The 26,905-nt window shown below is 58.3% G+C and overlaps 1 protein-coding gene across 1 annotated transcript; it reads left to right on the top strand.

Moving 5' to 3' along the window:
- The first annotated feature begins 9,309 nt into the window (after positions 1-9,309).
- On the top strand, positions 9,310-25,118 carry CCDC88B (coiled-coil domain containing 88B). Its single transcript, XM_043927653.1, has 27 exons — positions 9,310-10,133; positions 10,466-10,611; positions 10,781-10,892; positions 10,977-11,046; positions 11,132-11,190; positions 11,290-11,373; positions 11,446-11,589; positions 11,788-11,933; positions 12,055-12,136; positions 12,290-12,448; positions 12,988-13,134; positions 13,426-13,534; positions 13,935-14,071; positions 14,386-15,507; positions 18,834-18,961; positions 19,039-19,156; positions 19,669-19,764; positions 19,866-20,006; positions 20,327-20,583; positions 20,910-21,053; positions 21,266-21,452; positions 21,609-21,754; positions 21,981-22,079; positions 22,254-22,420; positions 22,983-23,189; positions 23,324-23,392; positions 24,627-25,118. Exons 1-27 carry the CDS (start codon positions 10,074-10,076, stop codon positions 24,680-24,682), a joined length of 4,392 nt encoding a protein of 1,463 aa, XP_043783588.1. The 5' UTR covers positions 9,310-10,073; the 3' UTR covers positions 24,683-25,118.
- Positions 25,119-26,905: the final 1,787 nt, after the last annotated feature.

Genomic DNA, 26,905 nt, shown 5'->3' with positions numbered 1-26,905 from the left:
TGTGTCCAACTCTGCGACGCTGTGGACTGTAGCCCACCAACTTCTTCTGTCCATGGGATTCTCCAGGCAAGAATACTGGAGTGAGTTGCCCTGCCTTCCTCCAGGAGGTCTTCCCAAGGGATTCAATTCCCAGGGATTGAACACAGGTCTCCTGAATTGCAGGCGGATTCTTTACCATCTGAGCCACCAGCGAAGCAAATTTGACTACAGTGGTTCTGAATTAGAACTAGATTTTCTTGAGAGTGATGTAAATACCAGTGACTTAATATAGAGGCTTAGGTTACAGACATGCAGTGGGAAGGCTGATAATATAGGGCTAGTAGGGCAGCTCCATGATTATTCCCAACCCGTGTACATTCTCTCTTGCTGCTCTGCCGTGTTAAACAAGTGACTTCTGCCTCACAATCCAATGTGGCTGCTTGAGTTCCAGCTATCACAGTCAAAATCCAGCCAGCAGGACAGAGGAAATGGGGAACAGGAGATAAAAGGCCCCTACTAGCTGTTGCCTTAAAAAAAAAAAGCACAATGTGAGAGTTGTGAGTTAAGTTTTTTTTGGGGCAAAATGAGGACTGTGGCCCAGGAGACAGTATCTCAGATAACTCTGAGAAACTACTCCAAAGAGGTGGAGGGAAGGACAGTATATATATGATTCTGATGAAAGAAGAGTACATGCCATCAAGCACATATTTTTTCTAGAAGGTTTCTGCTAGTCTCATGAAGCTTTCCTGCTAGTCACGATAAACAGTCATCATCATGAAGGATTTTAGTGCTTTTCTAGATATGAGGAGATATGAGAATTGGGCTCATAAAATCAGCTCCTGAAAATATCTAACCATCTGAAGACCTGTCCTGCCAGTATTTCCCCAGCACAGAGTGTCTCATTTCTGCTCTTCACCCTAAACTCCTTTCAGGGGATGTTAAAGGTCAGCAGCTGTAGCAGCACAGGATTTAATCCTTGTAGAGGTAGATGGCAAGCACCCACGTCAAGTGCCAGTTTGTAGTTGCCAGAGCTGTCTTTTAAGAAATTCTTCTGGGGCTTCTCTGGTGGCTCATTTGTAAAGAATCTGCCTGCCAATGCAGGAGACATGGGTTCGATCCCTGACTCAGGAAGTGCCCACGTGCCATGGAGCAACTAAGCCACAACGGTTGAACCCATGTGCTACAACGACTGAAGCCCATGTGCTGTTAAGTCTGTGCCCTAAAGTAAGAGAAGCCACTGCAATGAGAAGCCCATGCACCATGCACCGCAACTAGAGAAAAGCCCATACAACGATGAAGACCCTGCACAGCCAAAAATAATTAAAAAAAAAAAAAGTTTGTCTGGAAGCGGCCATGTTATTTATGCTGAAATCTCATTGGCCAGAACTTAGTCACATGGGAAACACTGATTTTATTCCACACTGTCTTGTGTCTAACTAAAAAGTCCGTGATTCTATTATTAAGGGAGAAAGGATTTGGAGTGGACAACAAACAGTGTGGGCCACATGGGGGGATTGCCTCTGAGCAGAGAAGACTTTAGGGGCTTCATGGCCTCCCAAGGGACAGAGTCACTTTCTGGCTGCTTCCATCAGCCTTGGCAAGGGCACGTACTAAGCTGTCCTAGGGACTGAACTCAAGCCCTTCTGCAGTGGAAGCACGGAATCTTAACCACTGGACCAGCAGAGAAGTCCACAGATGAAGGGTTTTTTTGACACATAATTCACACATCGTAAAATTCACCCTTTAAAAATGAACAAGTCAGTGGTTTTCAATCTGTTCACCAAGTTGTTCAGCCATCACCGCTACTGAGATGGGTTTTCAATCTCAGTGACTTCACCCAAGATGAAGCTGATGCTTATCTCGCTGAGCATCGCAGTGCATGTGTGTCTCTGTGTACTTATGAAAGCAGGTCTGGACTTTCAGGGGTTCCGCTTGCCATGGGGAACCCTCAGCATCACATCCGTACCTTGCATCCAGCCACTGTTCGTTGAGGGTAACCTCCGCACCAGGCACCGTGCGGGGCTCTGGGACACAGCTGGGCATGAGCCCCGTGAGCCCCACGACCAGACATGACTCCCAGCACAGGCCTCCTGGTCTGGGCGGCTCCAGGGCAGTTCTGGTTCCCACCTCCAGGCGCTTACAGTCTTGGAGAGGGCGCCAGTAAGCACTCCAGGTGAGCGCTTACTACCAGTGTGGTGAAGCTTCGAGGGAGCAGCACCGGTCAGGTTGTTTGGGGTGTCACAGAAGGAACCTGCCTATTACCTGCCCTTCCCATGGGGGAGAGGAAGGGAGAGAAGGACTTCTAGTTGCAGCCAAGAAATGATTAGGCGGACTTCCTTGGTGGTACCGTGGATAAGAATCCGCCTGCCAATGTAGGAGACACGGGTTCAATCCCCGATGTGAAAGATTCTATGTGCCTCACACCAGCTAAAGCACGTGTGCCACAACTACTGAGCCCAAGCTCTAGGGCCCAGGAGCCGCAACTACTGAAGTCCACCTTCCTAGAGCCCGCCGTATTCCACCACAAGAGAAGCCGCCTCAGTGAGAAGCCTGTGCACCTTAACAAAGCCTAGACCCTGCTCACCGCAACTAGAGAAAGCCAGAGCGCAGCAAAGAAGACCCAGCGCAACCCAAAATAAATGCATCAAATAAAAAATGGAGTTTTTCTTTTAAAGAAATGGTTAGGCGAGAGCCAGGTGAGCAGAGGTGGAACGGGCTTTCCAGGTGGAGGGAACAGCCTGTGTAAAGGTTAGAGGTGAGGCAGGTGAAAGTGTCCTGGACTGAGCAGCCCAGGGGAGGGGATTCTGTCCTCAGGCACCCCTGGGTTCTCTTGGTGGACATCTGCGCGCCTCCGGGATTTGGTTAGGAGCAACGTCAGACACGTTCCTGATTTTCTTTCCTCCTGGGCTCCTTCCTGGGGGCATGTTCCCAGATGCCGAGAGTGCTTGGGTCAAAGGGCGCTGGTGGTTTTACCGGTGTCTGGAAACCCCGAGGCTGTTTTAAGAACCAGTTACTTGTCTTGTGGGGACGTGTTCTTATGTTCGTCACCCCATAGTGCGCCAACCCGTTTTACCTTCTGGATTTATTTTGTCCTTGCTTAATGAATATTTAATGGTACCTTGGAGCTGTCTTTGATGGGTGCGTCTTTAATTACGAGGCAACCTTGGGGCTTGGTGCTGGGCCTCCCCGCGCTCACTAACTGGGCTCTGGGCGCCAGCCTTGCCCTCCTACCAGGCAGCAACAAGGCAGTGGGATGGCAGTGTGGTGGGATGGTGGGATGGTGGGGGGTGGGTAGAAGCAGCAACTCCCAGAGTGAGGCCTGCGGTTTACCCTCAGTCACCCTGCTGACCCTCACACCCCTCTGAGTCTCACTTTCCACATCTCTGAAACAGGAGTCCAGTTTGCTCAAAAACATTTCCTGGTTGTGTGGCTTGAAGCAAGTGACTTACCTTCTCTGTGTTCGGTTTCTTCTTAAAAGGGAGATGGTAATAATAGCATCTGTATTTTATGGCTGTAGAGGGCATTGAACACATCATATGTGTTCACATTGATGAACACGTATGAAGGCCAGAGCTGGTACAGGCAAGTTGTCAGCATACGCTGTCACTCTTATGGTTTCCTCGGCCCAGACCACGTCCCTGGACAACCCCACGGCGTCCCTGGCCTTGGGAGCTTCTGTTCTAGTGGGGAGCAGATGGAGCAAACAAGGACAGATGTAGTGGAGGAAGACTACGAGGGGCGGACTTCCTGGCGGTCCAGTGGTTAAGAATCACCTGCCAATGCAGGGAACACGGGTTCAGTCCTCCGTCTGGGAAGATTCCACAGGCTACAAGGCAGCGAAGCCCATGCACCACAACTTCTGAAGCTGGTGTGTCTAGAGTCTGTGCTCCGCAACAAGAGAAGCCACGGCAAAGAGAAGCCCTCGCAGAAAGACTGGAGTCTCCTTTAGAAAGGGAAGATCTTTTCTGAGAAAGAGGCCCTTAGGGACGCCAGTAGCGTGAGAAGGAGCTAGACAGGGGAGGCAGAGGGTGTGTATGTGTTGGGTGGACAGGGTTGTTCCAGGCTGAAAAGTGAGAGTGAAAGTCCCTCAGTCGTGTCCAGCTCTTTGCGACCCCAGGGACTATACAGTCCATGGAATTCTCCAGTCCAGAATACTGGAGTGGGTAGCCTTTCCCTTCTCCAGGGGTTCTTCCCAACCCAGGATCGAACCAGGGTCTCCTGCACGGAAGGCAGATTCTTTAGGAGAACAGCAAATGCAAAGGTGCTGAGAGTGACAGAGACTGAGGAAGCTGGAGCAGGTGTGCGGCTGAGGAGGTAGGGGTGGTGGGGCCCTGCAGGGCCTCGGAGGTCATGTGAAACTCTGGAAATTGACTCAAAGTCCAACAGAAGGGTCATGAGCCAGTTGGTGTCTCCCAGCGACTCCCTAGTCACAGGCAGAGCCCACCAGGAGGTTTGCTGTCAGGGAGCCAGGCTTGGTGAGAGGCCTGGGGCAAGGCAGGGGCCCCAGGAGTTGGGGGGGGCACCCTGGGGAGAGCAGGGAGAGCTGTCTGAGGGTCAGGTAGTGGGGGCCGGGCTGCACCAGGCCCTCTTCAGTGCTGGGGCCACACCCCGAGTCCCTGGGCATCTGGCCTGCTTGGCAGGTGGCCCTGGACCCCGCCTCTCTGGCTCTGGATTCCCGCTGCCTCCTCCCACCTGGGCAGCTCATTTGGGCCACAGCCCTGAGCATTTCTGCTCTTGTCTAGCTCTGGCTATTTCCACCCCTAAATGGGGAGTGGGAAAACCACCCCTTCCCAGACACTTGGGTGGGGAGGCGGGCATCCCTCAGACCTCACACCAGAGGGCCAGGTGCCCAGAAGTCCCTGGAGGCTGTTTTAGGATTTTAGTTCTTGAGCCTGGGACCCTTAACCATCTGGCTAGGGAGCTGGGCCCCAGCCAAGCTGCTGGGGTGCCAGGCAGGGCACTGGGCTTGCCATAGGCAGGGAGAAAAAGCTCCTCTCTGACTCAGCGCTGGTCAGTCCTGGGCTCTGGCTGAACCTGGTTGCCAGCTGCCCTGGCCTCCCTGGCCTCTACTTCCCAGAGCTCCAGAACGCTCCTGCCTCTGGCCTTTGGGGTCAGACCAGGGATACCCAGAGAATTCAAAGCCAGAAGGAAGTGGGAGTCCCTCTCTGTGCAGCTGGGGAAGCTGAGTCCTGAGGGAGGAGGTTGCAGGCAGTAGATGATGTTGTCCATTCATGCGTCTGTCTCTGCTTCTTGCCTGTCTCTTGGGTCCACATGTTGGCAGCAGTGAGAACCAACCCTCTTAAAAACCTCCAGAAAAAGATATTTGAGAAGAACAGTCATTATGGCCCAAGAGATGCAAATATTTAAAATCTTTGTCAGTAAGAGACAGTTGACTAGAAAAATGATACAGATGAACTTATTTGCAAAGCAGAAGTAGAGACCAAGGGGAAAGTGTGTGTGGGGGATGGGAGGAATTGGGAGATTGGACTGACATATGTGCACTACTATGTATAAAATAGGTAACTAACGAGAATCTCCTCACAGGCTCAGGGAATCTACTCAGTGCTCTGTGGTGACCGAGACGGGAAGGAGATCCGAAAAAGAGGGGATCTATGTATACGTATGGTTGATTTACCTCACTGTACAGCAGAAGCTAACACAACATTGTAAAGCTACTATACTCCAATAAAAATTAATTAAAAAAAAGAGATAGTTGAAATGATGACGGGATAACGTCATGGAATACTATGCAGCCATTCAAAAGACCAAGGCCAATAGTTCTGAACAGAAGAGAAGCAGATTGGGAAATATATTTCAAAGCACGGAGGTGCACATCTGTGTGTGCTTGCAGCCACCTCTGACAGACAGACTTGGGCAGCGGCGTCTCAGAAGGAACACAGAAAATGCTAACGGGGCCTTGGGGACTGGGGTTAGGAGTGATGAAGGAGAGAATGACTTAATTTTTTTCTCCATATACTAATGTATTCTTGATATATATATATGTCCACACATATATAGATATACACACATATATACATATACACATTACACATATATACACACATCCACATATACACACATATATACATATACATGTATACACACATATACATATCTACAGACATATATACATATATACCCCACATATACTCACAGACACATATACACATATGTATACATATACACATATATACACACTATTTGCATATACACACATACACATATATACAAACATACAAACTCATATATACCACATATATACACACATCCACATATACACACATATATACATATACATGTATACACACATATACATATCTACAGACATATATACATATATACCCCACATATACTCACAGACACATATACACATATGTATACATATACATGTATATACACACTATTCGCATATACACACATACACATATATACAAACATACAAACTCATATATACCACATATATACACACATACACATATACACACATATATACATATACACATCTGTATCTATATCTATATAAAGGGGGTTTCCCTGGTGGCTCAGATGGTAAAGAATCCTCCTGCAATATCATATATATATATGGCTGCACCAGGTCTTAGTTGCACATGCAAGGATCTTCAGTCTTCATTGCAACATGAAGGGTCTTTATTTGCTGCATGTGAACTCTTAGTTGTGGCATGTGGGATCTAGTTCCCTGACCAGGGATTGAATGCCAGGTCCCCTGCATTGGGGGCATGGAGTCTTAGCCGCTGGACCACCAGGGAAATCCTTCTTTACATTTTGATCATGCACCTGAACACTGTTTTAAAGAACATTTAAAAATATATTATTTGTCTGCATCAATTTTTAGTTGTGGTGCATGGGCTTAGTTGCTCCAGGGCATGTGGGACCCTAGTTCCCAAAAAAGGATCAAACCCATGTCCCCTGCATTGCAAGGCTGATTCTTAACCACTGGACCAGCAGAGAAGTCCCTGAACAATTTTTTAAAGGAAGAATCTAGCCTAAGGATGAGGATAGCCAGCCTCTGATGAGCATCCCTCAATGGTTAATTAAGCCTTGAAATCCCAGGATCTTGTCCGCTGATGAAATTTCTTCCTCCCCCTTGAGCCTCCCTCTGGCTGACTCAGCTGAACCAAGTCATAGAGCAAGACTGAGAGATTGAGGTGCAGCCGGGCATGTCTGGGGTGACGACTGTGAGAGCAATCAGCGAGAGCAATGGGGCGACACGGCCCAGCCTCCAAGGAGGCTGGAAGAAGGGTGTGACTCAGAGTGTTGAGCAAGGCAGGGACCCGTGGCTGCCGGCCCCCCGTTACCACATTACCATGCTTGGCTAACCCAGAGAAGGCGCTCTGGAGTGATTCCTGGGCTGGAATCCCTGAGGGATGCAAATAGGTGTAAGATTCGCAGAGGGTCGAATCTGGACGGATACTTGATATTATTAACACTAAAGATAATAACCACACCAGGGACCGTTTAATGAACGCTTAGGCCGGGCACCAGCTCGTGGAATCCTCGCTAACAGCCCTCTGAGAGGATTATCTGCATTTCCAGATGCCTCTAGGGAGGCTTAAACAACTAGATGTTCTCTTCTGCTAACAACTCCAAGCAGTTTCCCATTGCCCAGTCAGGCTACAGTCTGAGAGCTGTGTGACTTTGGGCAAGTTATTAACCTCTCTGAGTCTCACTTTCCTCCTCTGTGAATTGGAGATAATCCACAATCCTTGTTTTATAACCTGCTGCTGCTGCTGCTGCTAAGTCACTTCAGCCGTGTCCGACTCTGTGAGACCCCATTGATGGCAGCCCACCAGGCTCCCCCGTCCCTGGGATTCTCCAGGCAAGAACACTGGAGTGCGTTGCCATTTCCTTCTCCAATGCTTTAAAGTGAAAAGTGAAAGTGAAGTCGCTCAGTCGTGTCCGACTCTTAGCGACCCCATGGACTGCAGCCTACCAGGCTCCTCCGTCCATGGGATTTTCCAGGCAAGAGTACTGGAGTGGGTTGCCATTTCCTTCTCCGTGTTTCATAACCTAGTCCTATGCAAATAAGTCAGTAATCATAAAATACTTGTAACCAGGACTGTCTCGTGATAAGCCTGTGTTTTCACTATGGCCCTGTGTTTTAAGCAAATCCAGAATGTCAACAATTGTAAAAGCTGCCACTAAAGAAAAGAGGAATGCTGCCAGTTAACTATGTCCCAAGGCTCTTTCATCACTAGACTATTTTATACCTCCCGAAGGAGCTCTTTTTGCCTTAGACATAGATTCTCATCATACATAATTCGAATGCACACATAAAAAGGAAAATAGAAGCAAAATAGTTTATGGTGTTCAGAAAACTCCTTTACATTTGGAATCTGACAGAGGCGGGATGCTGGTGTGTTTCCCCGTCACCCACTCCTGTGAGGTGAGAATCGGGAGAGCACTCTTCCCCACCACCGCACCCCCCAGTTCATAAGTGTAAGTGTGAAAGTGTTAGCCTCTCAGTCCTGTCTGACTCTCTGTGACCCCATGGACTGTAGCCCACCAGGCTCCTCTGTCCATGGGATTCTCTAGGCAAGAATACTGGAGTGGGTTGCCATTCCCTTCCCCAGGGGATCTTCCTGACCCAGGGACTGAACCCCCGTCTTCTGCATTGCAGGCAGAAACCCACCAGTAGCCATTGGAGTCCTAAGCCAGCCGTGCAGGTCTGCAGAGCAAGCTGACTCTGGATTCCTGCTTTGGGAGTGTTGCTGACAAATCTGGTTCCCCTCCACTGGGAGCCTCCACCATTTGGAGCCTGGGGTTAAGCGTGCTCTGCTCTTGTCTCTGGGGTTTTCTTCCAGGCTGCTGACGCCCTTTCTGCAGGGTTGGACGCTTTTGAAGTGTGGGCACGTGCAGGCAATGACAACGATGTCAGGAGTGCCGCCAGCTAGCCAGCGACTCTACCATGTAACCTGACTTTAGAGATTGAAATGTGAGGAAATAAAGTGTCTGGAAATCTATGAAATATGAATAATTTTTGGACTTCACACTTCCAGCTGCCACAGAACCCTTGCACATTCTGCTTGGGCCTCTGGGAATGCCCTTCATCCCACATCACCTGCTTACCCCAGTCATCCCTGATCACAGCTGCGGGGTCACTGCCCTCCTCCCTCACCATGCGTCTCCTGATCATCCCACTGAAGTCAAATCCCTCCCTTGTCAATGCACATAGCACAGCTGCAACATTACCTTTTGGGTGTGTGTGCGACTTTCTGCATAGCTATCTCCCCAGCGTGCTGTGCATCCCCCAGGGGCGGGGACAACGTGACTTTTTACTACATCTCGGTACCCAGCAGTGTCCCACGTGGCGCCCCCTAGTGAGCAGTGGGGGAACTAGGGTATCCTCCTGGTTTATCCCCAAGACATGCCTCTGGTCTCTGCATTGAACTGCATCCCTCAGATGCTGGATTCTAACCCACTTCTTTTACAGACAGGAAATCAAGGCTCGTGAGGCCACTAGCACATGGAGTAGACATCCTGTTTCAGTCCGGTGTATAAAGAGGCTGGGGGAGGGTGGGGTCTGAGGAGGGGTACTCACTTCTGGTGGGGATTCAGAGGAGGCTTGATGTGGGAGGCAGCCCCTCCCTAGAGTCACAGGTTGGGAGGGTGGTTTGGGTGAGTTTGAGAAAGGAAAGCCAGGCAAGTTGGAAGATGCACCGTGGGTGCCTAGTGTCACCATATAAGGCCTGGAACCTTTTCTGGGGCCCTGGAAGATGCAGGGCTGAGGTCACTCTCTTCGGTTTCAAGTTGGGCAACCAAGGCCCAGAGAAGGGGAGGACTCACCCACCATTGTCCACGGAGCCAGGAGAGCTGTGGGCCTTGCTCCTGGGTGGCCCTGACTCCACCTTCCCCGGCTGACCTCAGGGCGGCCCTGCCCGAGATGCTGGGAGGATGTGGCGTGGCGAAAGGGGGGCTGAGGCAGGACTCTGGGGGTGCATAGGCCCGTCAGCACCCGGAAGGAGGAAGCGGCACAGGGTGTCTGTGGCTGGGCCTGGGATCTCCCACTTGGGGACTTCCTCTTCCTCTCAGGGCAGGTGTAGCTGCCGCAGTGGGACCAACACCCTGACCCCGTCATGGATGGGGGCAAGGGGCCCAGGATCAGAGACTTCCTGAGTGGCAGCCTGGCCACCTGGGTGAGGGTGCAGTGGGAGGGGGGTCTGGGGGGAGGAAACGAGCAGCAGGGAGGGGCTGGTGTGGGCGTAAGGGGAGAGGGGGCAGAGTGGGGCGTGGTGGGCAGGAAGGGGCTGAGGGGAGGGGTGGGCTCAAGTGGGGATGGAGAAGTCCAGGCAGCTGTGGGAAGGAAAAGGTGTCTGGACCCAGGGCCACTGGCATTCAGGGAACCGGTGAGGAGGGGACTATGTGGGTGCAGGGCGGCAGGTCAGAGGGGCTCAGGATTCACTCTATAGTGGGGGTCTCCCCCGCCCCGCACCCGGGCAGGCCAGATGACTCCTTTGTGTTCCCACAGGCGCTGGGACTAGCCGGGCTGGTGGGGGAGGCGGAGGAGCCGGAGGGGGAGGAGGAGGAGGAGGAAGGAGAGGGGCCCCTGTGTCCGGAGAAGAGGTTCTTGCGTCTCAGCGATGGGGCCCTGCTCCTGCGGGTGCTGGGCATCATGTAAGGGGCATCAGAGGATGACCTGGAGGGGGTGTGGGGCGTGAGGGGAGGGGGCCAGGTGGCCTGGGGGGAGGAGCCTGAGGGGTGGCTGGCAGAGCCTGCTTCAGAGGAGGTGGGTCCTCAATCTTCCCTTCCACCGACTGCCCCCCGCCCCGCCCCGTGCCCACAGTGCTCCCAGTTCCCGAGGGGGCCCTCGAATGATCAGGGGCCGTGACGGCCCCGCAGCCTGGCGGGTGTGGAACCTGAACCACCTGTGGGGCCGACTGAGGGACTTCTACCAGGTGAGGGGTCGTGAGGGGGAGGCTGAGCCCGGGAGCCCCCCTGGGGAGAGGCCCATCTCTTATCACCCGCCCCCTCCACCCCAGGAGGAGCTGCAGCTGCTGATCCTGTCGCCGCCCCCAGACCTGCAGACGCTGGGCTTTGACCCCTTCTCAGGTGCTCTCTCCTACCACCCCTCCACCCCTTCCTGCTTCTACCCGCTGTCCCTCCCGGTTAACCCCTTGTGGCTTGTGCCCTGCAGAGGAGGCAGTGGAGGAGCTGGAAGGCATCCTTAGGCTACTGCTGGGGGCGTCAGTGCAGGTGAGCGGGGCAGGGAAGGGCAGGGCCCAGCTCTGGGCGCAGAGGTGGCGGGATGCCCTCTGGCGCCAGGCTCACTGCCCCCGCCTTGCCCCCCTGCAGTGTGAGCACCGCGAACTGTTCATCCGCCACATCCAGGGCCTCAGCCTGGAGGTTCAGAGCGAGCTGGCTGCTGCCATCCAGGAGGTACGATGACTGGGCTGCCCTCCGGGACACCCGGCCCCCTTCTTTAGCTGAATTGCTCTCCCTGGGCTCCAGGTGACCCAGCCCGGGGCGGGCTTGGTGCTGGCGCTGACTGGGCCGGAGACTGGGGAGCTGGCAACTCCGGAGCTGGAGATGCTCTCCCGGAGCCTAATGGGGACACTGCTGAAGCTGGCACGGGAGCGCGACCTGGGGGCCCAGGTAGGGGGCAGCAGGCCAAGGAACAGGAGGACCCTGGGGATCCAGACATGTGGGGGAGGCGGCACTGGGGTCCAGGTGTGGGGCTGGGGTTGTGGGTCTTGGGTCCGCAGGGCTGCAACAGCCAGATTCAGCTTGGGTAATTGGGGGCGGATGTGGGTGTCCTGCGAGGGGTTGCTTCTGACCCTTGACCTCCCACAGCGGCTGGCCGAACTGCTGCTGGACCGGGAGCCTGCCCCCATGTTGCCTGAGACTCCCGCCAGGATTCCCTCGGAGGGGGCCTCGCACACCTTGGCCCTGCAGCTGGCCAATGCCAAGGCCCAGTTGCGGCGCCTCCGGCAGGAGCTGTGAGTGCTGGGAGGGACCTGGGGGCAGGCGGCAGGATGGGGTCCCGGTTGGGATCAGGGTTGGAGGAAAAGGGCTGGAAGGGGCAGGTCCCCAGACCCTTCCTGCGTGCCTTCCCTCCAGAGAGGAGAAAGCCGAGCTGCTGCTGGATTCCCAAGCAGAGGTGCAGGGCTTGGAGGCCGAAATCCGAAGGCTCCGCCAGGAGGTGCGCTCAGATGTCCCCAGGCATGGTCGCGCATTCCTTAACCCCTTCCCCGCACCTTCCCCGTCCTTCTGCCTCCTCCAACCCGGTTCCTTCCCGTCCCAATCCCTGTGGCTGGCGGGTGGCCGGTCCTAGCTCCGCACCCGTCTGGCTCAGGCCCAGGCGCTGACGGGACAGGCCAAGCGGGCCGAGCTGTACCGCGAGGAGGCAGACGCGCTGCGGGAGCGGGCGGGCCGCCTGCCCCGCCTGCAGGAGGAACTGCGACGCTGCCGAGAGCGCCTCCAGGCGGCCGAGGCCTGCAAGGGCCGGCTAGAGGTGAGGCGGGAGGCGGGGCTGCGGGGCTGGGCGTAGGGTGGGCGTGGGCGCTGGGGACAGGGTGGGCCAAGAGAGGAGAGAGTTTGGCCGAGAGTCAGGCCTTAGTGGAGGCCCCAAGCATTGCTAGGAGAACGGGGTGAGGGGGTGTCTGGGGATAGGCCCTTTGGAGGATGGGGCAGGTGGAGGGGAGCCGTGGAGGCTGTAGGCAAGGCTAGGTCCTGGAGAGGAGGGTGGGAGCGGTAGGGGAGGCAGCGTCTATAGTACCAGCAATGGGGCTGAAGTGGGGCTAGAAGGGTGCCACCTTGGAAGGCCGTTCTTGAGAAGGGGCAGGGCCTACACAGGAGAAGGGCGGGGCCCGGTGCTGGGGAATTGGTCCCTGGAGAGAACTTGGAGAGGGAGGGGGAGATGGAGGGGAGAGGCGGGGCCTGGAGAGCCACTAGGGTGCAGGGTCAGATGGGGCGGGGAGCCTGGAATGCGCGCGCGCGCGCGCCCGGTGTGGGGGGTGGACATCCCGCCACCGACTCTCTGCTCCCCACCAGGAGGAGCGGGTGCTCTCGGGGACTCTGGAGGCCTCCAAGGCGCTCCTGGAAGAGCAGCTGGAGGCCGCTCAGGAGCGCTGTGCTCGGCTGCACGAGACCCAGCGCGAGAACCTGCTGCTGCGGACTCGGCTGGGCGAGGCCCACGCGGTGAGACCGCCGGTCACTCAGTGATCCGTGACCTCAGAGGTCCCTAGGGTACCTTGGTGACCACTGACTCCTACTCCCTGATTCCTGTGTGTGTGTGTGTGTGTGTACACTCAGTCATGTCCAGACTCTTTGCGACCCCACAGACCCTAGCCCACCAGGCTCCTCTGTTCATGGGATTCTCCAGGCAAGAATACTGCAGTGGGTTGCCCTTTCCTTCCAGTGACCCTCTAGCCCCCACACTGGGCCTGGCCATAGCAGGGAGGGCTTGCCTAACCCTGCTCTCCCCTCCAGGAGCTGGACTCCCTGCGGCATCAGGTGGACCAGCTTGCAGAAGAGAATGTGGAGCTGGAACTGGAGCTTCAGCGGAGCCTGGAACCACTCCCAGGCTCCCCTGGGGAGGGTGAGCGGGGCCCCAGTGGCAGGGCTGCGGGTGGGAGCTGCCTCTGTTTCCCTGTAGCTACTGGGGCTTCCCTAGTGGCTCAGACAGTAAAGAATGTCTGCAGTGCAAGAAACCCGGGTTCAGTCCTGGGGTTGGGAAGATCCCCTGGAGAAGGGAATGGCTAGCCACTCCAGTGTCCTTGCCTGGAGCATCCCATGGACAGAGGAGCCTGGCGGGCAACAGACCAAGGGGTCGCAGAATCAGACACGACTGAGCAACTAACACTTTCCCTCTTTTTTTTTCATAGTGGGGTTGGCTTCTGGTTTCATCCCCTTCCCCCAGGTCTGGTGTCAGAGGTGGGGGTGTATGTGAGGAATCATAAGGGAGCAGAGGGGTCCTGACTTCATCTTCTACACCCCAGAACCCCTGCCCGGAGCAGCTCCTTCGCTGCATGATGAAGTGAGGGAGGCAGAGGCTGGGCGGCTGCGGACCCTGGAGCGGGAGAATCAGGAGCTTCGAGGCCTGCTCCGGGTGCTGCAGAGGCAGCCAGGTGGCCAGGTGAGTCCCCTTCAACCATCTGCAGGCCCTTCCTGGCCACCTCCTCTGGGTTTGACCATCCCTCTCATGTGCCCTCATGAAAAGACCGTGTGCCCTCATTTGAAAAGACCCTGATGCTGGGAAAGATTGAAGGCAGGAGGAGAAGGGGATGACAGAGGATGAGATGGTTGGATGGCATCACTGACTCAATGGACATGAGTTTGAGTAAACTCCGGGTGTTGGTGATGGACAGGGAGGCCCGGTGTGCCGCAGTCCATGGGGTCACAAAGAATCAGACATGACTGAGTGACTAAACTGAACTCATGTGCCCTCAGCCCCCCCTACTGGAGGAGCAGAACGAAGACTCGGTGATTCAAGAGCCGGACTCAGCTCCACAGACTTGCCTGGCCTCAGACCCTGACCCCCAGGCCTTGGCTGCTCAGGCAGCGGATGAAGGCCCCCAGGCCTCAGACCCAGCTCCCCTGGCGTTTGAGTCAGCCCTCGAGGGGGCGGCATCTGATCTGAACCCGAAGGTGGTGGAGAGGCCTCTCCAGACGGATGTCGTGGTCCCTGCAGGCTCCATGCCTCAGGAGTCAGACCCCGACACAGGGGCACAGGAGTTCCCGAAGAAGGCTGGCCTGGGACCCCCTCTCCGGACCCCTGCCTCTGTGACCCCACCTCAGGGTCCTGAGGTTAACATTCAGGCCCAGCTGTCTCTGGGAGGAGAGACTGGGGAGTCGGTGCCGGAGGCCCCGAGGGTGAAACAGGAGGACCCTGAGAGCAAGCCGGGACCCTCGGAGACCAGCCTGTGTGTGCGGTTGGAGGAGCAGGGGACCCTAGACCAGAGGCCGGACCTACCCAAGGGGCAAACAGAGGCCAGAGAGCATGAACAGAGGGTGGGGGGGTTGGTCGGGGATGCAACCCAACGAACGCCGCAGAAGAAACTGGAAGAGGCTCCTGAGGTCCAGACCCGGGAGGCGCGGGCCCCCGAGGAGATCCTGGTCAGTGGCGTCCCTGAGCGGGAGGCCCTCCAGGAGGAGGCGGCGCGGCTGAAGCGAGAGGCTGAGGCCCTCCGAGCAGATCTGGAGGCCCAGGCCCGGAGGCTGGAGGCCCGAGGCACGGAGGCTGCCCGCCTCTCAGAGGAGCTGGCTCAGGCCCGGAGAGCAGAGGCTGAGGCCCACCGGGAGGCGGAGGCCCAGGCCCGGGAGCTGGCCCGGTTGCGGGAGGCGGTGGAGTCTTCTGCCCAGGAGCTGGAGGCTGCGTCGCGGGAGCGGGAGGCGCTGGCGGAGGCGCTGGCAGCAGCTGGCCGTGAGCGGAGGCAGTGGGAGCGAGAGGTGCCCAGGCTGCGGGCCCGGGCCGAAGAGGCCGAGGAGCAGCTGCACATGCTGGAGGGCGAGGGCCGCAGGCACCTGGAGGAGGCTGAGAGGCAGCGCCGGGAGAAGCAGGCCCTCCAGGAGGTACGGTGGGGCTCACGGCCAGGAGACAGGGTTCCAGGCCAGTTGCTGGGGCTTGGGGGTTATTAATTCCGTCAGCAACCACCGAGTACCCAGCACTGAGCTGGGGCTGGAGAGGGAAGGGCAAAGTCCACTCCTGCCTCAAAAGGCGCACCTGGCCTGGGACCAGGGCAGATGGCCCCTGCCTTTGATGGGATGGCTGTAGGAGGTGGTGGGCGTGGAGCTAGATGGCCTGGGTGCAAATCCTGACTCTTTGACTGTGGCGGTTTACTCAGTTGCACCCCAGTGCCTCCCTCTGTAAAATGGGGGTGCTCTTCATAGCTGCCTCAGTGGGGCTTTGGAAGGTGGACGGAAATAATGGTGTGAAGAGCCTAGTTCATGGTGGGCAAAGGCGCAAGATACGTTGGTTGTCCTGGGCAAAGTGCTTTGGCAATCCATGGGAACAGGAACTGATGCCAGGGTCGGGGCAAGAAGGCTTCAGGAAGGGTTCTAAGGAAAGATCGAGATCTCACTAGGTGGGGAGGGATATTTCATCCAGGGGAAACAGCAAATGCAAAGACTTGAAGGTGTTAGAAATGCTGAGGGGCCCGGGAGACGTGGGGTTAGGTGGAGAGGTGTGTCAGGCCAGCTTTGTGGGTATTGGTACTTCATCCCCAGGCAGGGAAATTCACCCAAGGGTGTGGGCCAACCTGTGTGATGCTGGGTTTGGGGAGAGTCACCTTGGTGTACAAGGGGACCTGGGGCCGTAGGAAGGCAGTGCCCGTGGTCAAGTTGGCAGGTGAGAGAATTCCCTGGTGGTCCAGTGGGCTCTGCATCCAGGACGGGAAGCAGAGGTTCGATCCCTGGTCAGGGAACTAAGATCCCGCAAGTTGCATGGCGTGGCCAAAAAAAAAAAAAAAAGTGGCAGGTGAGGTAGGCCAGAGCTGGGATGGGGGTTGGAGAAGAGAGAAAACCTGGAAACCCCTGTATTCATTCATTCAAGCATGTTTGCGGGCATCTTCTTGGCACCAGGCCCTGTACTAGGCAGCCAGCACTCGCAGCCTCTGGGAGACACTCACTCACAATCTGGGGTGGAGACGGGACTGTGCGGGGAGCCGTAGGGGTCCAGGAAGCACACTGGACTCGGGCTGGGGCTCATCAGGGAAAGCTTCCTGGAGGAGGAGAGAGAATGGCAATGAGCCAGGAGGAGGAGCAGGCCCGTTTGCAGGGGTGGAGCGAGAGGCAGGGGGCGGAGCGAGGTGACATGAAGACTTCCTTAAGCAGGTTTCCTATTGGGCAAGGCTTCATCTTCCTTCCAAGCAAAGGAAGGAGTTGCAGCTGTTTTCACTAGGGTGGCAAGGAGTCAGTGGAGGGTATAATGTGAGCAGAGTGGTCAGATTTGCAGGTCTGGAGGCTCCTCAGAGGAAGCAGAACAGACCATGAGGCAAGGGGATGGGTGTTTGGGCCCGTGTGGCCCAGGGCTGGGGCGAGGGTATGCTGCAGCACACATGTGCTCAATCATGTCTGACTCTTTGTGACCCCATGGGCTGTAGCTCGCCAGGCTCCTCTGTCCACGGAAGTTTCCAGGCAAGAATACTGGAGTGGGTTGCCATTTCCTACTCCAGGGGGTCGTCTGAACTCAGGGATTGAAACTGCGTCTCTTGCATCTCCTGCATTGGCAGGCAGATTCTTTACCACTGGTACCACTTGGGAAGTATCAAATCTGGAAGCTGAGCAGTTTCCCTGTTACACAGAGCAGGGACTGAGGTTCAGAGAGGAGAAGTTATTTGCTCCGAGACACCTCCTGATGGTGAGGAGTCAGGAACATGCTGTTGGCTTGGTCTGGGGCGTGTGAGAATTGAGAGTGTGGGTGAGAGGGTAAGGCCAAGAGCTTGTCTCTGGGGTCCACTCTGGAGGAGCTGAGAGATGCTGGCAGAAAGATCTGGGTGATAGCTCAGCTCCCCTAGTCAGCTATGTGGCTTGGGGCCAGTTACTTAACCTCTCTGAGTCTCCGTTTCCTTACCTGTAAAACCAGAATAAAAATGATACCTATGTCACAAGATCCTGGAAGATAATGAATGTAAAGCGCTTGGGGCAGCGCCTGGCACTCAGTATGGGCTTAATCAGCGGACAGGGAATGCCAGCCGGTGGGTAGGGAAGAACTGGTAGAGCTGGCCAGCCAAAAGAGCCGGCTTTGAGGACCAAGAGGGTGGAAGACAGTAAGGACAAAGGGGAATTTTGTGAGATTTCCTGGTGGAGCAGTTCCTGGTGATAACAGGGCGTGGTGCGGGAGGAGGTGGCTGGCCAGGGGAGGGAGGTTAGGGAACCAGTGGCCAAGGGGGTTGTCCAAGAGGGCCTCCCCCTGCAGGGGCCAGTGGGGGGAGGAGGTGCAGTGGGGCCCTGGGGGCTGTGGCCAGGGTCTGGAGGGGGCAGGACAGGGGTCCGACCTGAGATGCAGGTCTTTGTGGGCATCCCTGTTCTGCCTGCTCTCCGTCCTGGGGCTCTTGTGGCTGGGGGCTGTGGGCAGCATGGCCTCGTGGGACTTTTAGTTTTTCAGCAAGAGGCAGTGGCCAAGGGTGTCTGGAAGTGCAGTGACCCCGGGGGCTGGCCCGGGTGGAGTTGCTAAGCCAGGATGACCAGAGCACAGATGGGTAGGCTCCATTTCCAAGAGCAGGACTTGGTGGGCGGCTGTCATGGTTGGCCCTTCCGCGTGGTTTCATCCTGCCGGAGCCCCCCCACCCCCACCCTGTACCTCAGAATGGTTCGACCTACCTCTCTGGGGGCGGGGGCCACAGGCCAGAGCGGGTCTCCTACCCACTTCCTCAATGGTATGGCCCAACCGCCACAGGCCTGGTCAGCAGCAAGCATCCTGGCCCTCCCCCTCCCAGCTCCCACTGTGGTTAGGCCTGGCCTTCACCAAGTTCCTGCCCTCTGTGGCCATCCCCCTGTGGCTGAGAGTACTCTCCAGACCCGCTGCCTCTGAGCCCCTCTTCCCCTCAACTGCCCTGTGTGACCTCAGCACGCAGGGAACATCCAGCTGTCACTGGGCACATGAGGAACCATGGATTCAAAGAGGTGAAGACATGTGCCCAGCGAGTGTCTCTGAGCCCTGGTCCAGGGGCTTCCCTCACTCCTTGGCAGGCTTATAATCCCCTGTTCTTTCATACCCCCTCTGCAAGGTCATCAGGCTTTGCTCCCATTTTACAGATGGGGGAGTAGAGGCCCAGAGAGTTAATGATATTTGCTTGGGGTGACAGAGCAAGGACAGAAGGCCAGGTCTCCTGACGCTCAGGCCTGGTGAGGGTGGCGGTCTACCTTTCTGGCCCTGAGCCCACTCTGCCTGCCCTCAGGAGCTGGAGAAGGCCGTGGTGCGGGGCCGGGAGCTGGGGGCCCGGCTGGAGCGTCTGCAGAATGAGCTGGAACGGGCAGCCCTGGAACGCCAGGAATTTCTGCGGGAACAGGAGTTCCAGCACCAGAGGTGGGGCACTGCCCGGGGGGCAGAGAGGGGCAGGTAAAGATTTGGGGAGGGCTGGGTGCTAAGACTTCTCCTGGCAGGTACCAGGGCCTGGAGCAGCGGCTGGAAGCTGAGCTGCAGGCAGCAGCCACCAGCAAGGAGGAGGCGCTGATGGAGCTCAGAAAGAGGGCACTGCAGTTGGAGGACGAGCTGTTCAAGGTGAGGCCACCGCCCAGGTTGCTGGGGCCTGACCCCACCCCTGTCTCCATCCTCGGGTAGGTACTTCAGGGCTCCCCTCTCGTCTCGCCCCTTGCACCCCCTTCCAGGGCCTGTAGGAGGAAGCGCTGTGCTGGGAGCCAGGTAGCTCTGCCCGGGCCTTGTTGCCCCCATTCTTCAACCCGACTGAGCCTGGTGGCTTGACTCTGAGGCACCTGCTGTGTCTCTCCTGCAGGGGCCCCACCACTTCCTGAGCTCAGCGCCAACGGTCATAAGTCAGGAATCATTTCTGATGCCCTCCTTGCACACGGACTCGGCACCAGTGTGGTGCGGGCCCCATACCAGGCCGCCGCTGCCCTTGAGGGGGCTCGCTGTCCACCTAGGACAGAACATAGCCAGCGGGTCCCCAGCAGACCACTCGGCCGGCAACTGTGGGATTGCCAGGGGAGGTTTGCTGGGCCGCCCCGAGACCCCTGCCACGCCCTTGTGTGACCTCCCAGGGCTTCTCCTTGCAGCTGCGCCAGGGCGCTGCGGGGCTGGGGTCCCAGGAGAAGACGGAGCCCAAGGGCACGGAGGCCCAGAGCGTGCGGCTTATCGAGGTGGAGCGCACTGTGAGTGTCAGACTGGTGGGTGCAGGGCTGGGGGGGCAGGGGGCAGTGTCCCGGAGACCCGGCCCCCTGCTAACCACCCTCCCTCCCCACCCACCCGACAGAATGCCACGCTGGCAGCAGAGAAGGCGGCTCTGCAGGGCCAACTGCAGCACCTGGAGGGGCAGCTGGGGAGCTTGCAGGGGCGCGCCCAGGAGCTGCTGCTGCAGAGTCAGCGGGCCCAGGAGAACAGCAGCCGCCTGCAGGTGGGCCCGGCCCCCCATCCCCTCCTGCCCACGGCCCTCCCCCGGCCCCCGCTCCTACCCGCCTGCTGGCCTCCAGCACCCCCGTCGGTGCCCCTTTCACCCCGTCTCCAGCCCTCCCCTCCACGGCCGGCCATCCGTCCCTCTGGCCTTCCCAGCCCCACCTGTCCCCTCCCCGCCTTGTGCCCCTGGCCCTCGGCTCCCCGACACTCTCTCTCCTTTCCTCCACCCTCTGCCTTCTGCCCCCCCCATCCCTTGCCCCCCTTTCCGGCCTGGGATGCCCCCCGCAGCAGCCCCCTACTCCGCTCCCCGCTCTGGCCTAGGCCGAGAAGTCTGTACTGGAGACACAGGGCCAGGAGCTGCACCGGAAGCTGGGGCTGCTGGAGGAGGAGGTGCAGGCGGCGCGGCGCTCCCAGGAGGAGACCCGCGGACAGCAGCAGGCCCTGCTGCGGGACCACGAGGCCCTGGCGCAGCTGCAGCGGCGGCAGGAGGCTGAGCTGGAGGGGCTGCTGGCCCGGCACCGCGACCTCAAGGCCAACATGCGGGCGCTGGAGCTGGCCCATCGGGAGCTGCAGGGCCGGTGAGCACCCTCTCCAAGCTCACAGCCCCTCTCCCGGGCGCCCCCTGTCCGCCCAGAGCGGGCCCCCTGTTCCCTGGGAACCACCAGCAGGCCCCTCTCCCTGGCTGTGCCCTCTTGTGCGGCAGGGCTCTCTGCACTTCTGGGGTGGGCTCACCCTGGGGCTTCATCGGTGGTCCGGAGTGGAGGGTGCCTGGCATAGCATTCTGCCCTGTGGCTTTGCCCCCCTGGGGCCTATGCTTAGGAGACGGAGGACTTCCAGACGGTCCAGCTGCCTGCTTGCCTTGGCCCCGGTCCTTGCAGCCCCCTGAGCCCCTGGTTCATCGCAGGCACGAACAGCTGCAGGCCCAGAGGGCCAACGTGGAGGCGCAGGAGGTAGCCCTGCTGGCAGAGCGTGAACGCTTGGTGCAGGATGGGCATCGGCAGCGGGGCCTGGAGGAGGAGCTCCGGAGGCTGCAGAGTGAGCATGACAGGTACCAGCCCGGGCACAGCCCCTCCTCTCCTGGGCCAGTCCTCAGTGTTCCCATCTGCGAAGTGGGTTGGTGGTGAGTTAGTCCCTTTCCCCACGGGGTCCCGCTTTGCCGCCTCTCCTCTTCGTGGTTTCTCTGCCATCAGGAAGGGCCCAGTTGAGGCGGGGTGGGGGGGGGAGGTTCCTCCTGGAGAGCAGATCTCCTTGCCTCTGCAGGGCTCAGATGCTGCTGGCGGAGGTGTCCCGGGAGCGCGGGGAGTTACAGGGGGAACGCGGGGAGCTGCGGGGTCGGCTGGCGAGGCTGGAGCTGGAGCGGGCACAGCTGGAAGCCCAGAGCCAGCGACTGCGGGAGTCCAACCAGCAGCTGGACTTGAGTGCCTGCCGGCTGACCACGCAGTGCGAGGTGCGGTGAGGGGTGGGTGGCTGGGGAGGGGGGGCGGCTGTAGAGGAGGGTGGGGTTGGAAAGAGCCAGGATCGGGTGGAAGGCCGCTACCCTGAGCCTGGTTAAGCGTCCCCCAGCCGCCCCCGCTTGCTTGTTCTGCCATCTTGCCTGTGACAGCTGTTGATGGAGCTCCGGAGCACCCAGGAAGAGGAGAACCGGCAGCTGCTGGCCGAGGTGCAGGCGCTGAGCCGGGAGAACCGGGAGCTCCTGGAGCGCAGCCTGGAGAGCCGGGACCACCTGCACCGCGAGCAGCGCGAGTACCTGTGAGGGGCCACGGGGGCTGGCGTGGCTGCCCCTTGGGACGTTTATGGGGCAATTCCCTGGGAAGGCCTGGGGAAAGGGGAGGCCGACACTCCCGGGGGCTCGGGCAGCACAGTGCATCAACCCATCCTGGGGCATGTGGCTGTTTAACCAGCAGGGGTGTACCCGTGTGTACCCCGTGTTCCTGCCCAGGCCTCAAGCCCACCTCCTCCCTCCCCATCCTCCTAGGGACCAGCTGAATGCCTTGCGCCGGGAGAAGCAGAAGCTGGTGGAGAAAATCATGGACCAATACCGCGTGCTGGAGCCTGGGCCCCTGCCCCGGACCAAGTGAGCGGGCCCCTCCACCCTGGCGGGCCGGAGGTCTTCCCTACCTCGCCCCTGCCCTGCCCTCTGGGTCCAGGCCCAAGTGAGGGTTGGCCTGGCCTCTGCCACCCCCGACATGGCCTTCTTGTCCTCCTTCTTCCCTGGCCTGACCCCCCTCTTGTGCCCTCTTGCCCCCAGGAAGGGCAGCTGGCTGGCAGACAAGGTGAAGAGGCTGATGCGGCCCCGGCGGGAGGGGGGCCCCCATGGGGGGCCGCGCCTGGGGGCTGATGGGGCTGGCAGCACCGAGAACCTGAGGGGCCCCCCAGAGACGGAGCTCCCTGAGGGCAGGGAGGCGGATGGGACAGGTGGGTCTGGGGGGCCCGCCGCCCCCAGGGGCTTGCCAGTGCCCCCGGTCTTCCTGTGTGGTTTGTGCGAGTGTCCCCCACTGGCCTTTCCTGCTGCAGCTCCCCACCCCGCCCCATCAGATGGTTCCAGTGACTCTCTGCCCTGGGTCCCTGCTGCGTCCCTCTTGGCTGGCACCTCCCTCCCGCCCGCACTGCCACCCACCCGGTCCTACCCATCCAGAGCGGTGCCTAGGACCTCGGAGCAGCGGGGACTTTAGTCAGAGGTCACTTATCCCAGACAGCAGACGAGGAAGCCAAGGCTCAGGGAGGGGAAGCAGCTTGCCCAAGGTCACACAGTGAGTTAGTGTCAGAGCCAGCACAGGGTCCCGCCTCCAGTCGCCACCTCCATTCATTCAACCTTGCCCCACCCCCCGGCTCCCAGCCCCCATCTCTGCAGCCTCCTGTCCCCTGTGGTGCCCATGCAGCTTCCTCCTGCAGTCCCGCCCCCCTCGCCCCCGCTCCCCCCAGCCCTCCCGGCACTGCTCCGACACCCCCCCCCAACCCCCGCCTGTGCCTCTTGCAGGGTCCCCCTCACCGGCACCCATGCGCCGGGCACAGAGCTCCCTGTGTCTGCGGGATGAGACACTGGCGGGTGGGCAGCGGCGGAAACTCAGCTCAAGATTCCCCGTGGGGCGAAGCTCTGAGTCATTCAGTCCTGGGGACACCCCCCGGCAGCGATTCCGACAGCGGCGCCCAGGGCCCCTGGGGGCACCCAGCTCCCATGGCAAAGGTGAGGGAGAAGGGTCCCTGGGGGCCTACCGGCTCCTTGGGGGAGGGGGCTTCCCTCCTGGCTCCTGTGTCTGCCCACCCACCCTGCTGCCTCAGTCTGGGCCTCATGGCCCAGTGACCGCCTTGTGCCCCCAGGACCTGGCGTGGGATGGGGCGGCTCCATCGAGACCCTGGCGGAACACGAAGCAGATGCCAACAGAGAGAGTGAGTGGGGGTCTGGGAGGAAGGCGGGTATTTGCCCTTTCTGTGCCCCTTGCAGGCCTCGTTCACCCATTCACTCATCTGACCATGAGCCTTTCTGGAATGCCAGGTGATGTGTTACTTGGGAATATAACAGAACATTCCGGTATGGGAGCTGGGAGACAGCCCATGATATGCATAAAAATAATAGTTATCTATAATAGCTTGTCCAATAGAACTATGACGTGAGCTCCACGTGTAATTTAAAATGTTTAGGTAGCCTCATCAGGGGATCTTTGCGATCCCCATGGATTGTAGTCTGCCAGCCTCCTCTGTCCATGGGATTTCCCAGGCAAGGATACTGGTGTAGGTTGCCATTTCCTTTTCCAAGGGATCTTCCTGGCCCAGGGATCAAACCTGGGTCTCCTGCATTGCAGGCAGACTCTTTACCACCTGGGCCACCAGGGAAACCCCCATCAGAGGAAGTAATGAGACATGTAAAATTAATTAATATTAGCATATTAATATATTATATAAATATATGATATATATTTAATATACTATATATCATATATTTAATACATTTAATAAATTATACATCAACACACCAACATACTCTATTAATACATATTAATATATATATTATATATTGATATATTTCAATACCACAACATATATTAATATGCTAATAACATTATTAACATATATTTACATTAATTATTAATATATGTTAACAACACATTATTAACATATATTGATATTAGAATATTAATATATTTTGTTTAACTCAGTATGCCTAAACTATTACCATTTTAGACATGTAGTCAGTGTAAAAAATCCTTAATGAGATATTTCATTTTTTTCACCCTAAGTCTGAAGTCCAGTGGTATTTTACACTCAAGCACATTGCAGTTCAGACTGGCCACATCTCAGGTGCCCATTCCTGTCCTGGGGAACTCAGCTCTACAGTATTAGGAGGTGACAGTGTCCTGGGATAAAAGGAGAGCAGGGTGGGTGAGATCAGGAGCCCCGGGTGGGCAGGTGGCGAGGTCAGGTAGGGTGCTCAGGGCAGGCCTCCAAGAGGAGGTGAAGCTGAAGCAAAGGCTTGGACGGGAGAGTGTGTCCTGTCCATGTATCTGGGGAATGGCGTTCCTGGCAGAGGGAAGAGCCGAAGCGAAAGCCTGGTGTGTTGGAGGCCCAGCCAGGCGGCTGGGAACCCCTTGGAGAGGGTAAGCCTGAGCTGAGCTTCTCCCTCCAGGCCTCGAGGTGCAGGAACCGGAGAAGCGAACTCTCGCCCCTTCACTCAGCCAGTGACACTGCGTGGATGGAGAGCATGGGAGCGGAGTGTTCTCAGAACTGGAGTCTCAGTGGGGACTCCAGGCAGCCCAAGAATGTGGGGAGGCAGGGCACTCATGGCGAGTCCTTGGACAAGGAGCCCTGGGCCCCCAGATCCTCCACGGCCTGCACGGGGGGGCCCGAGCTGGAGCTGGGACGAGTCTGCGGACAGCGGGGACGGCTGGCCCCAACAAACAGCTCCCTGCTGGGGCTCCGCCCTGCGGCCCTCACTGAGGAGAAAGTCCCCGGGGAAACTCCCAGCTGAGGGAGGCAGGCAGGAGTGGGCAAGAGCGCCCCCTGCCCGGCCTAGGAGGGGGGCCAAGGACCATTCCCTGGGGACTGTGACCTGGGTCCATTTCTGAACCTTGGCTCCGATGTGAGAGACAGGAGAATAAAGCCAGGACGTGACCACTGACTGCGTTGTGTCTACCGGCCACGTCCAGGAGCCACTCGGTGCCAGGGACATGGGGCCTGGAGTTCTCTGCTGACAGGGGCCTGGTGGCCATTGGCTTCCTTGCCCTGCGTGGGGCAGCAAAGGGCTTTCCTCACTGGAGGGGCCGGTTGGGCCGGCGGGGATATCCCAGCGTAGGGAGGTTCTGAGTAGCCAGCAGTGGGTGGGGGTCTGGGTCTGGGGTCCTGAGTGTGGGGCAGTGAAATACCCAGAGGGCCCCCCCCACCCCGCCCCCTGCACCCCCTTCTCTCCTTTTACTGCTTCCTGCCTCCTCATCTCTCATCTCCACCTCTTTGGGGCTGAGCCCCTCCCCAGGGAGTTTACAGCCTGCGGGGGGTGGGGGGGGTGCTATCGTGGAGCTGGGAAGGATGTCGGGGTCTCTGACCAGGGCCTCTCGGATGACTGACGCCAGGGAGGGGAGCAATTAGGCTGGGCGACAGGATGACAGGACGTGAGTCAGGGCACCTGGGGCCACCCAGAGTAGGGTGGGGCTGCACGGCTGAGGTGAGGCAGCCTGAATCTGGGGGTGGCAAGAGCTGGGAGGGCTGGCCAGGCCTGCCTCCCCAGGGTGACCTGCTGTAGCCTGACTCACTGGGCTTCCACAACGCTCCCCTTGGGGATCACCCACCGCTCTGCCCTCCTCTCAGACTGAGTTTCTGAGGTCGGTGGCATGGGAGTGGACCCCCGCCCTGGCCTCTAGAGAGGCTGAGCAGCTGGAAGCCCCCTCCCATACGGCCTCTGGGTGGGGACTCTGATGGCCACCCCACGGTCGGTGGCCCCTGTCAGCTGTCAGGGAGGGAGATGAAGCTCTGGAGGACCAGCCAGGCAGGGGTGCTGAGTCTGATGGGGGGGAGGCCACCCCTATGTGGCTCTGACACCCCTTTTTGGGGTCCATTCTGTACCAGGCTTGGGGACGACAGGGGGCAGAACCACACCCTAACCGCTGGACCACCAGGGAGTTCCCAGAGGTGCTTTTAAAGGCCTGATCGCTCTAGAGAGATTCAGTCAGAAAACGGGCTGCCCATCCCTGCTGGAGTTCCGGCTGGGTGCCCTCTCAGTGGCCCCTGTAAGCACCCTCATGGGTAGGGGGAGCCCAGAGACAAGGCCCGGCCCTCAGGGTGCCTGCCCCTGCCCAGGCCTCCCCTGCAAAGGCAAGTCCGCAGGGAAGAGGGCTTCGCTGGCAGCCGAGGATACAGACAGGAAGCTGGGCTGGGCCACGTGGCTTCTGGGACCCTCCTAGCCCACCCAGCACCAAGAGCAAAGAGCCACACTGAGTGAGGCATGCGGGGCTGGGGCTGTGCAGGATGAGGTGGCCTGTGGCCTCACGCTGCTCATCTGTCAAGGGGACTGACAGATCCCCTCCCCTATTTGCTGCAGTCAAGAAGTGATCAAGAAGAACCAGGCAAGAGGGTTGTGATCTGTATGAAGTTCCTCACTTTCACTGGTGGCTAAGAATTGGACAGAGCTGCCTGGCTGCCTTGGCGAGGAAGTTGGCTCTAAAGCACTGGAGTGGGACTCCCACCCCCTCGGGGCACAGCCTGTGGTGGACTTACCGCCCTGGGGCCGATACCTGGCTGGGGAGTGTCCGCCCCACAGAGGCTCCGGCTTATCCATAGACCCCAGGCATGGCTCCCAAGGGGGACTCCCGGGTCCCCAGGAGGGTCGCCCGGGGTCCCAGAGTGCACACTCCTGGCGGCAGCCCCCTGCGCCCGCGGGAGACCAGACCGCCCCCCCGCGCGCCCACCCGCAGC

Source organism: Cervus elaphus, chromosome 2, assembly GCF_910594005.1.
Source record: "Cervus elaphus chromosome 2, mCerEla1.1, whole genome shotgun sequence".
NCBI classification, from domain to species: Eukaryota; Metazoa; Chordata; class Mammalia; order Artiodactyla; family Cervidae; genus Cervus; species Cervus elaphus.
Note: the sequence above shows the minus strand (reverse complement) of the source record. Positions and strands in the feature narration are given on the sequence as shown.

Excerpts from the sequence above, each read along its gene's own strand:
- CCDC88B (XM_043927653.1), top strand. The coding sequence starts at position 10,074 with ATGGATGGGGGCAAGGGGCCCAGGATCAGAGACTTCCTGAGTGGCAGC. Across the intron at positions 12,137-12,289 it reads TCCGAAGGCTCCGCCAGGAG|GCCCAGGCGCTGACGGGACA; the intron begins GTGCGCTCAGAT and ends CGTCTGGCTCAG. Across the intron at positions 20,584-20,909 it reads CATCGGGAGCTGCAGGGCCG|GCACGAACAGCTGCAGGCCC; the intron begins GTGAGCACCCTC and ends GGTTCATCGCAG.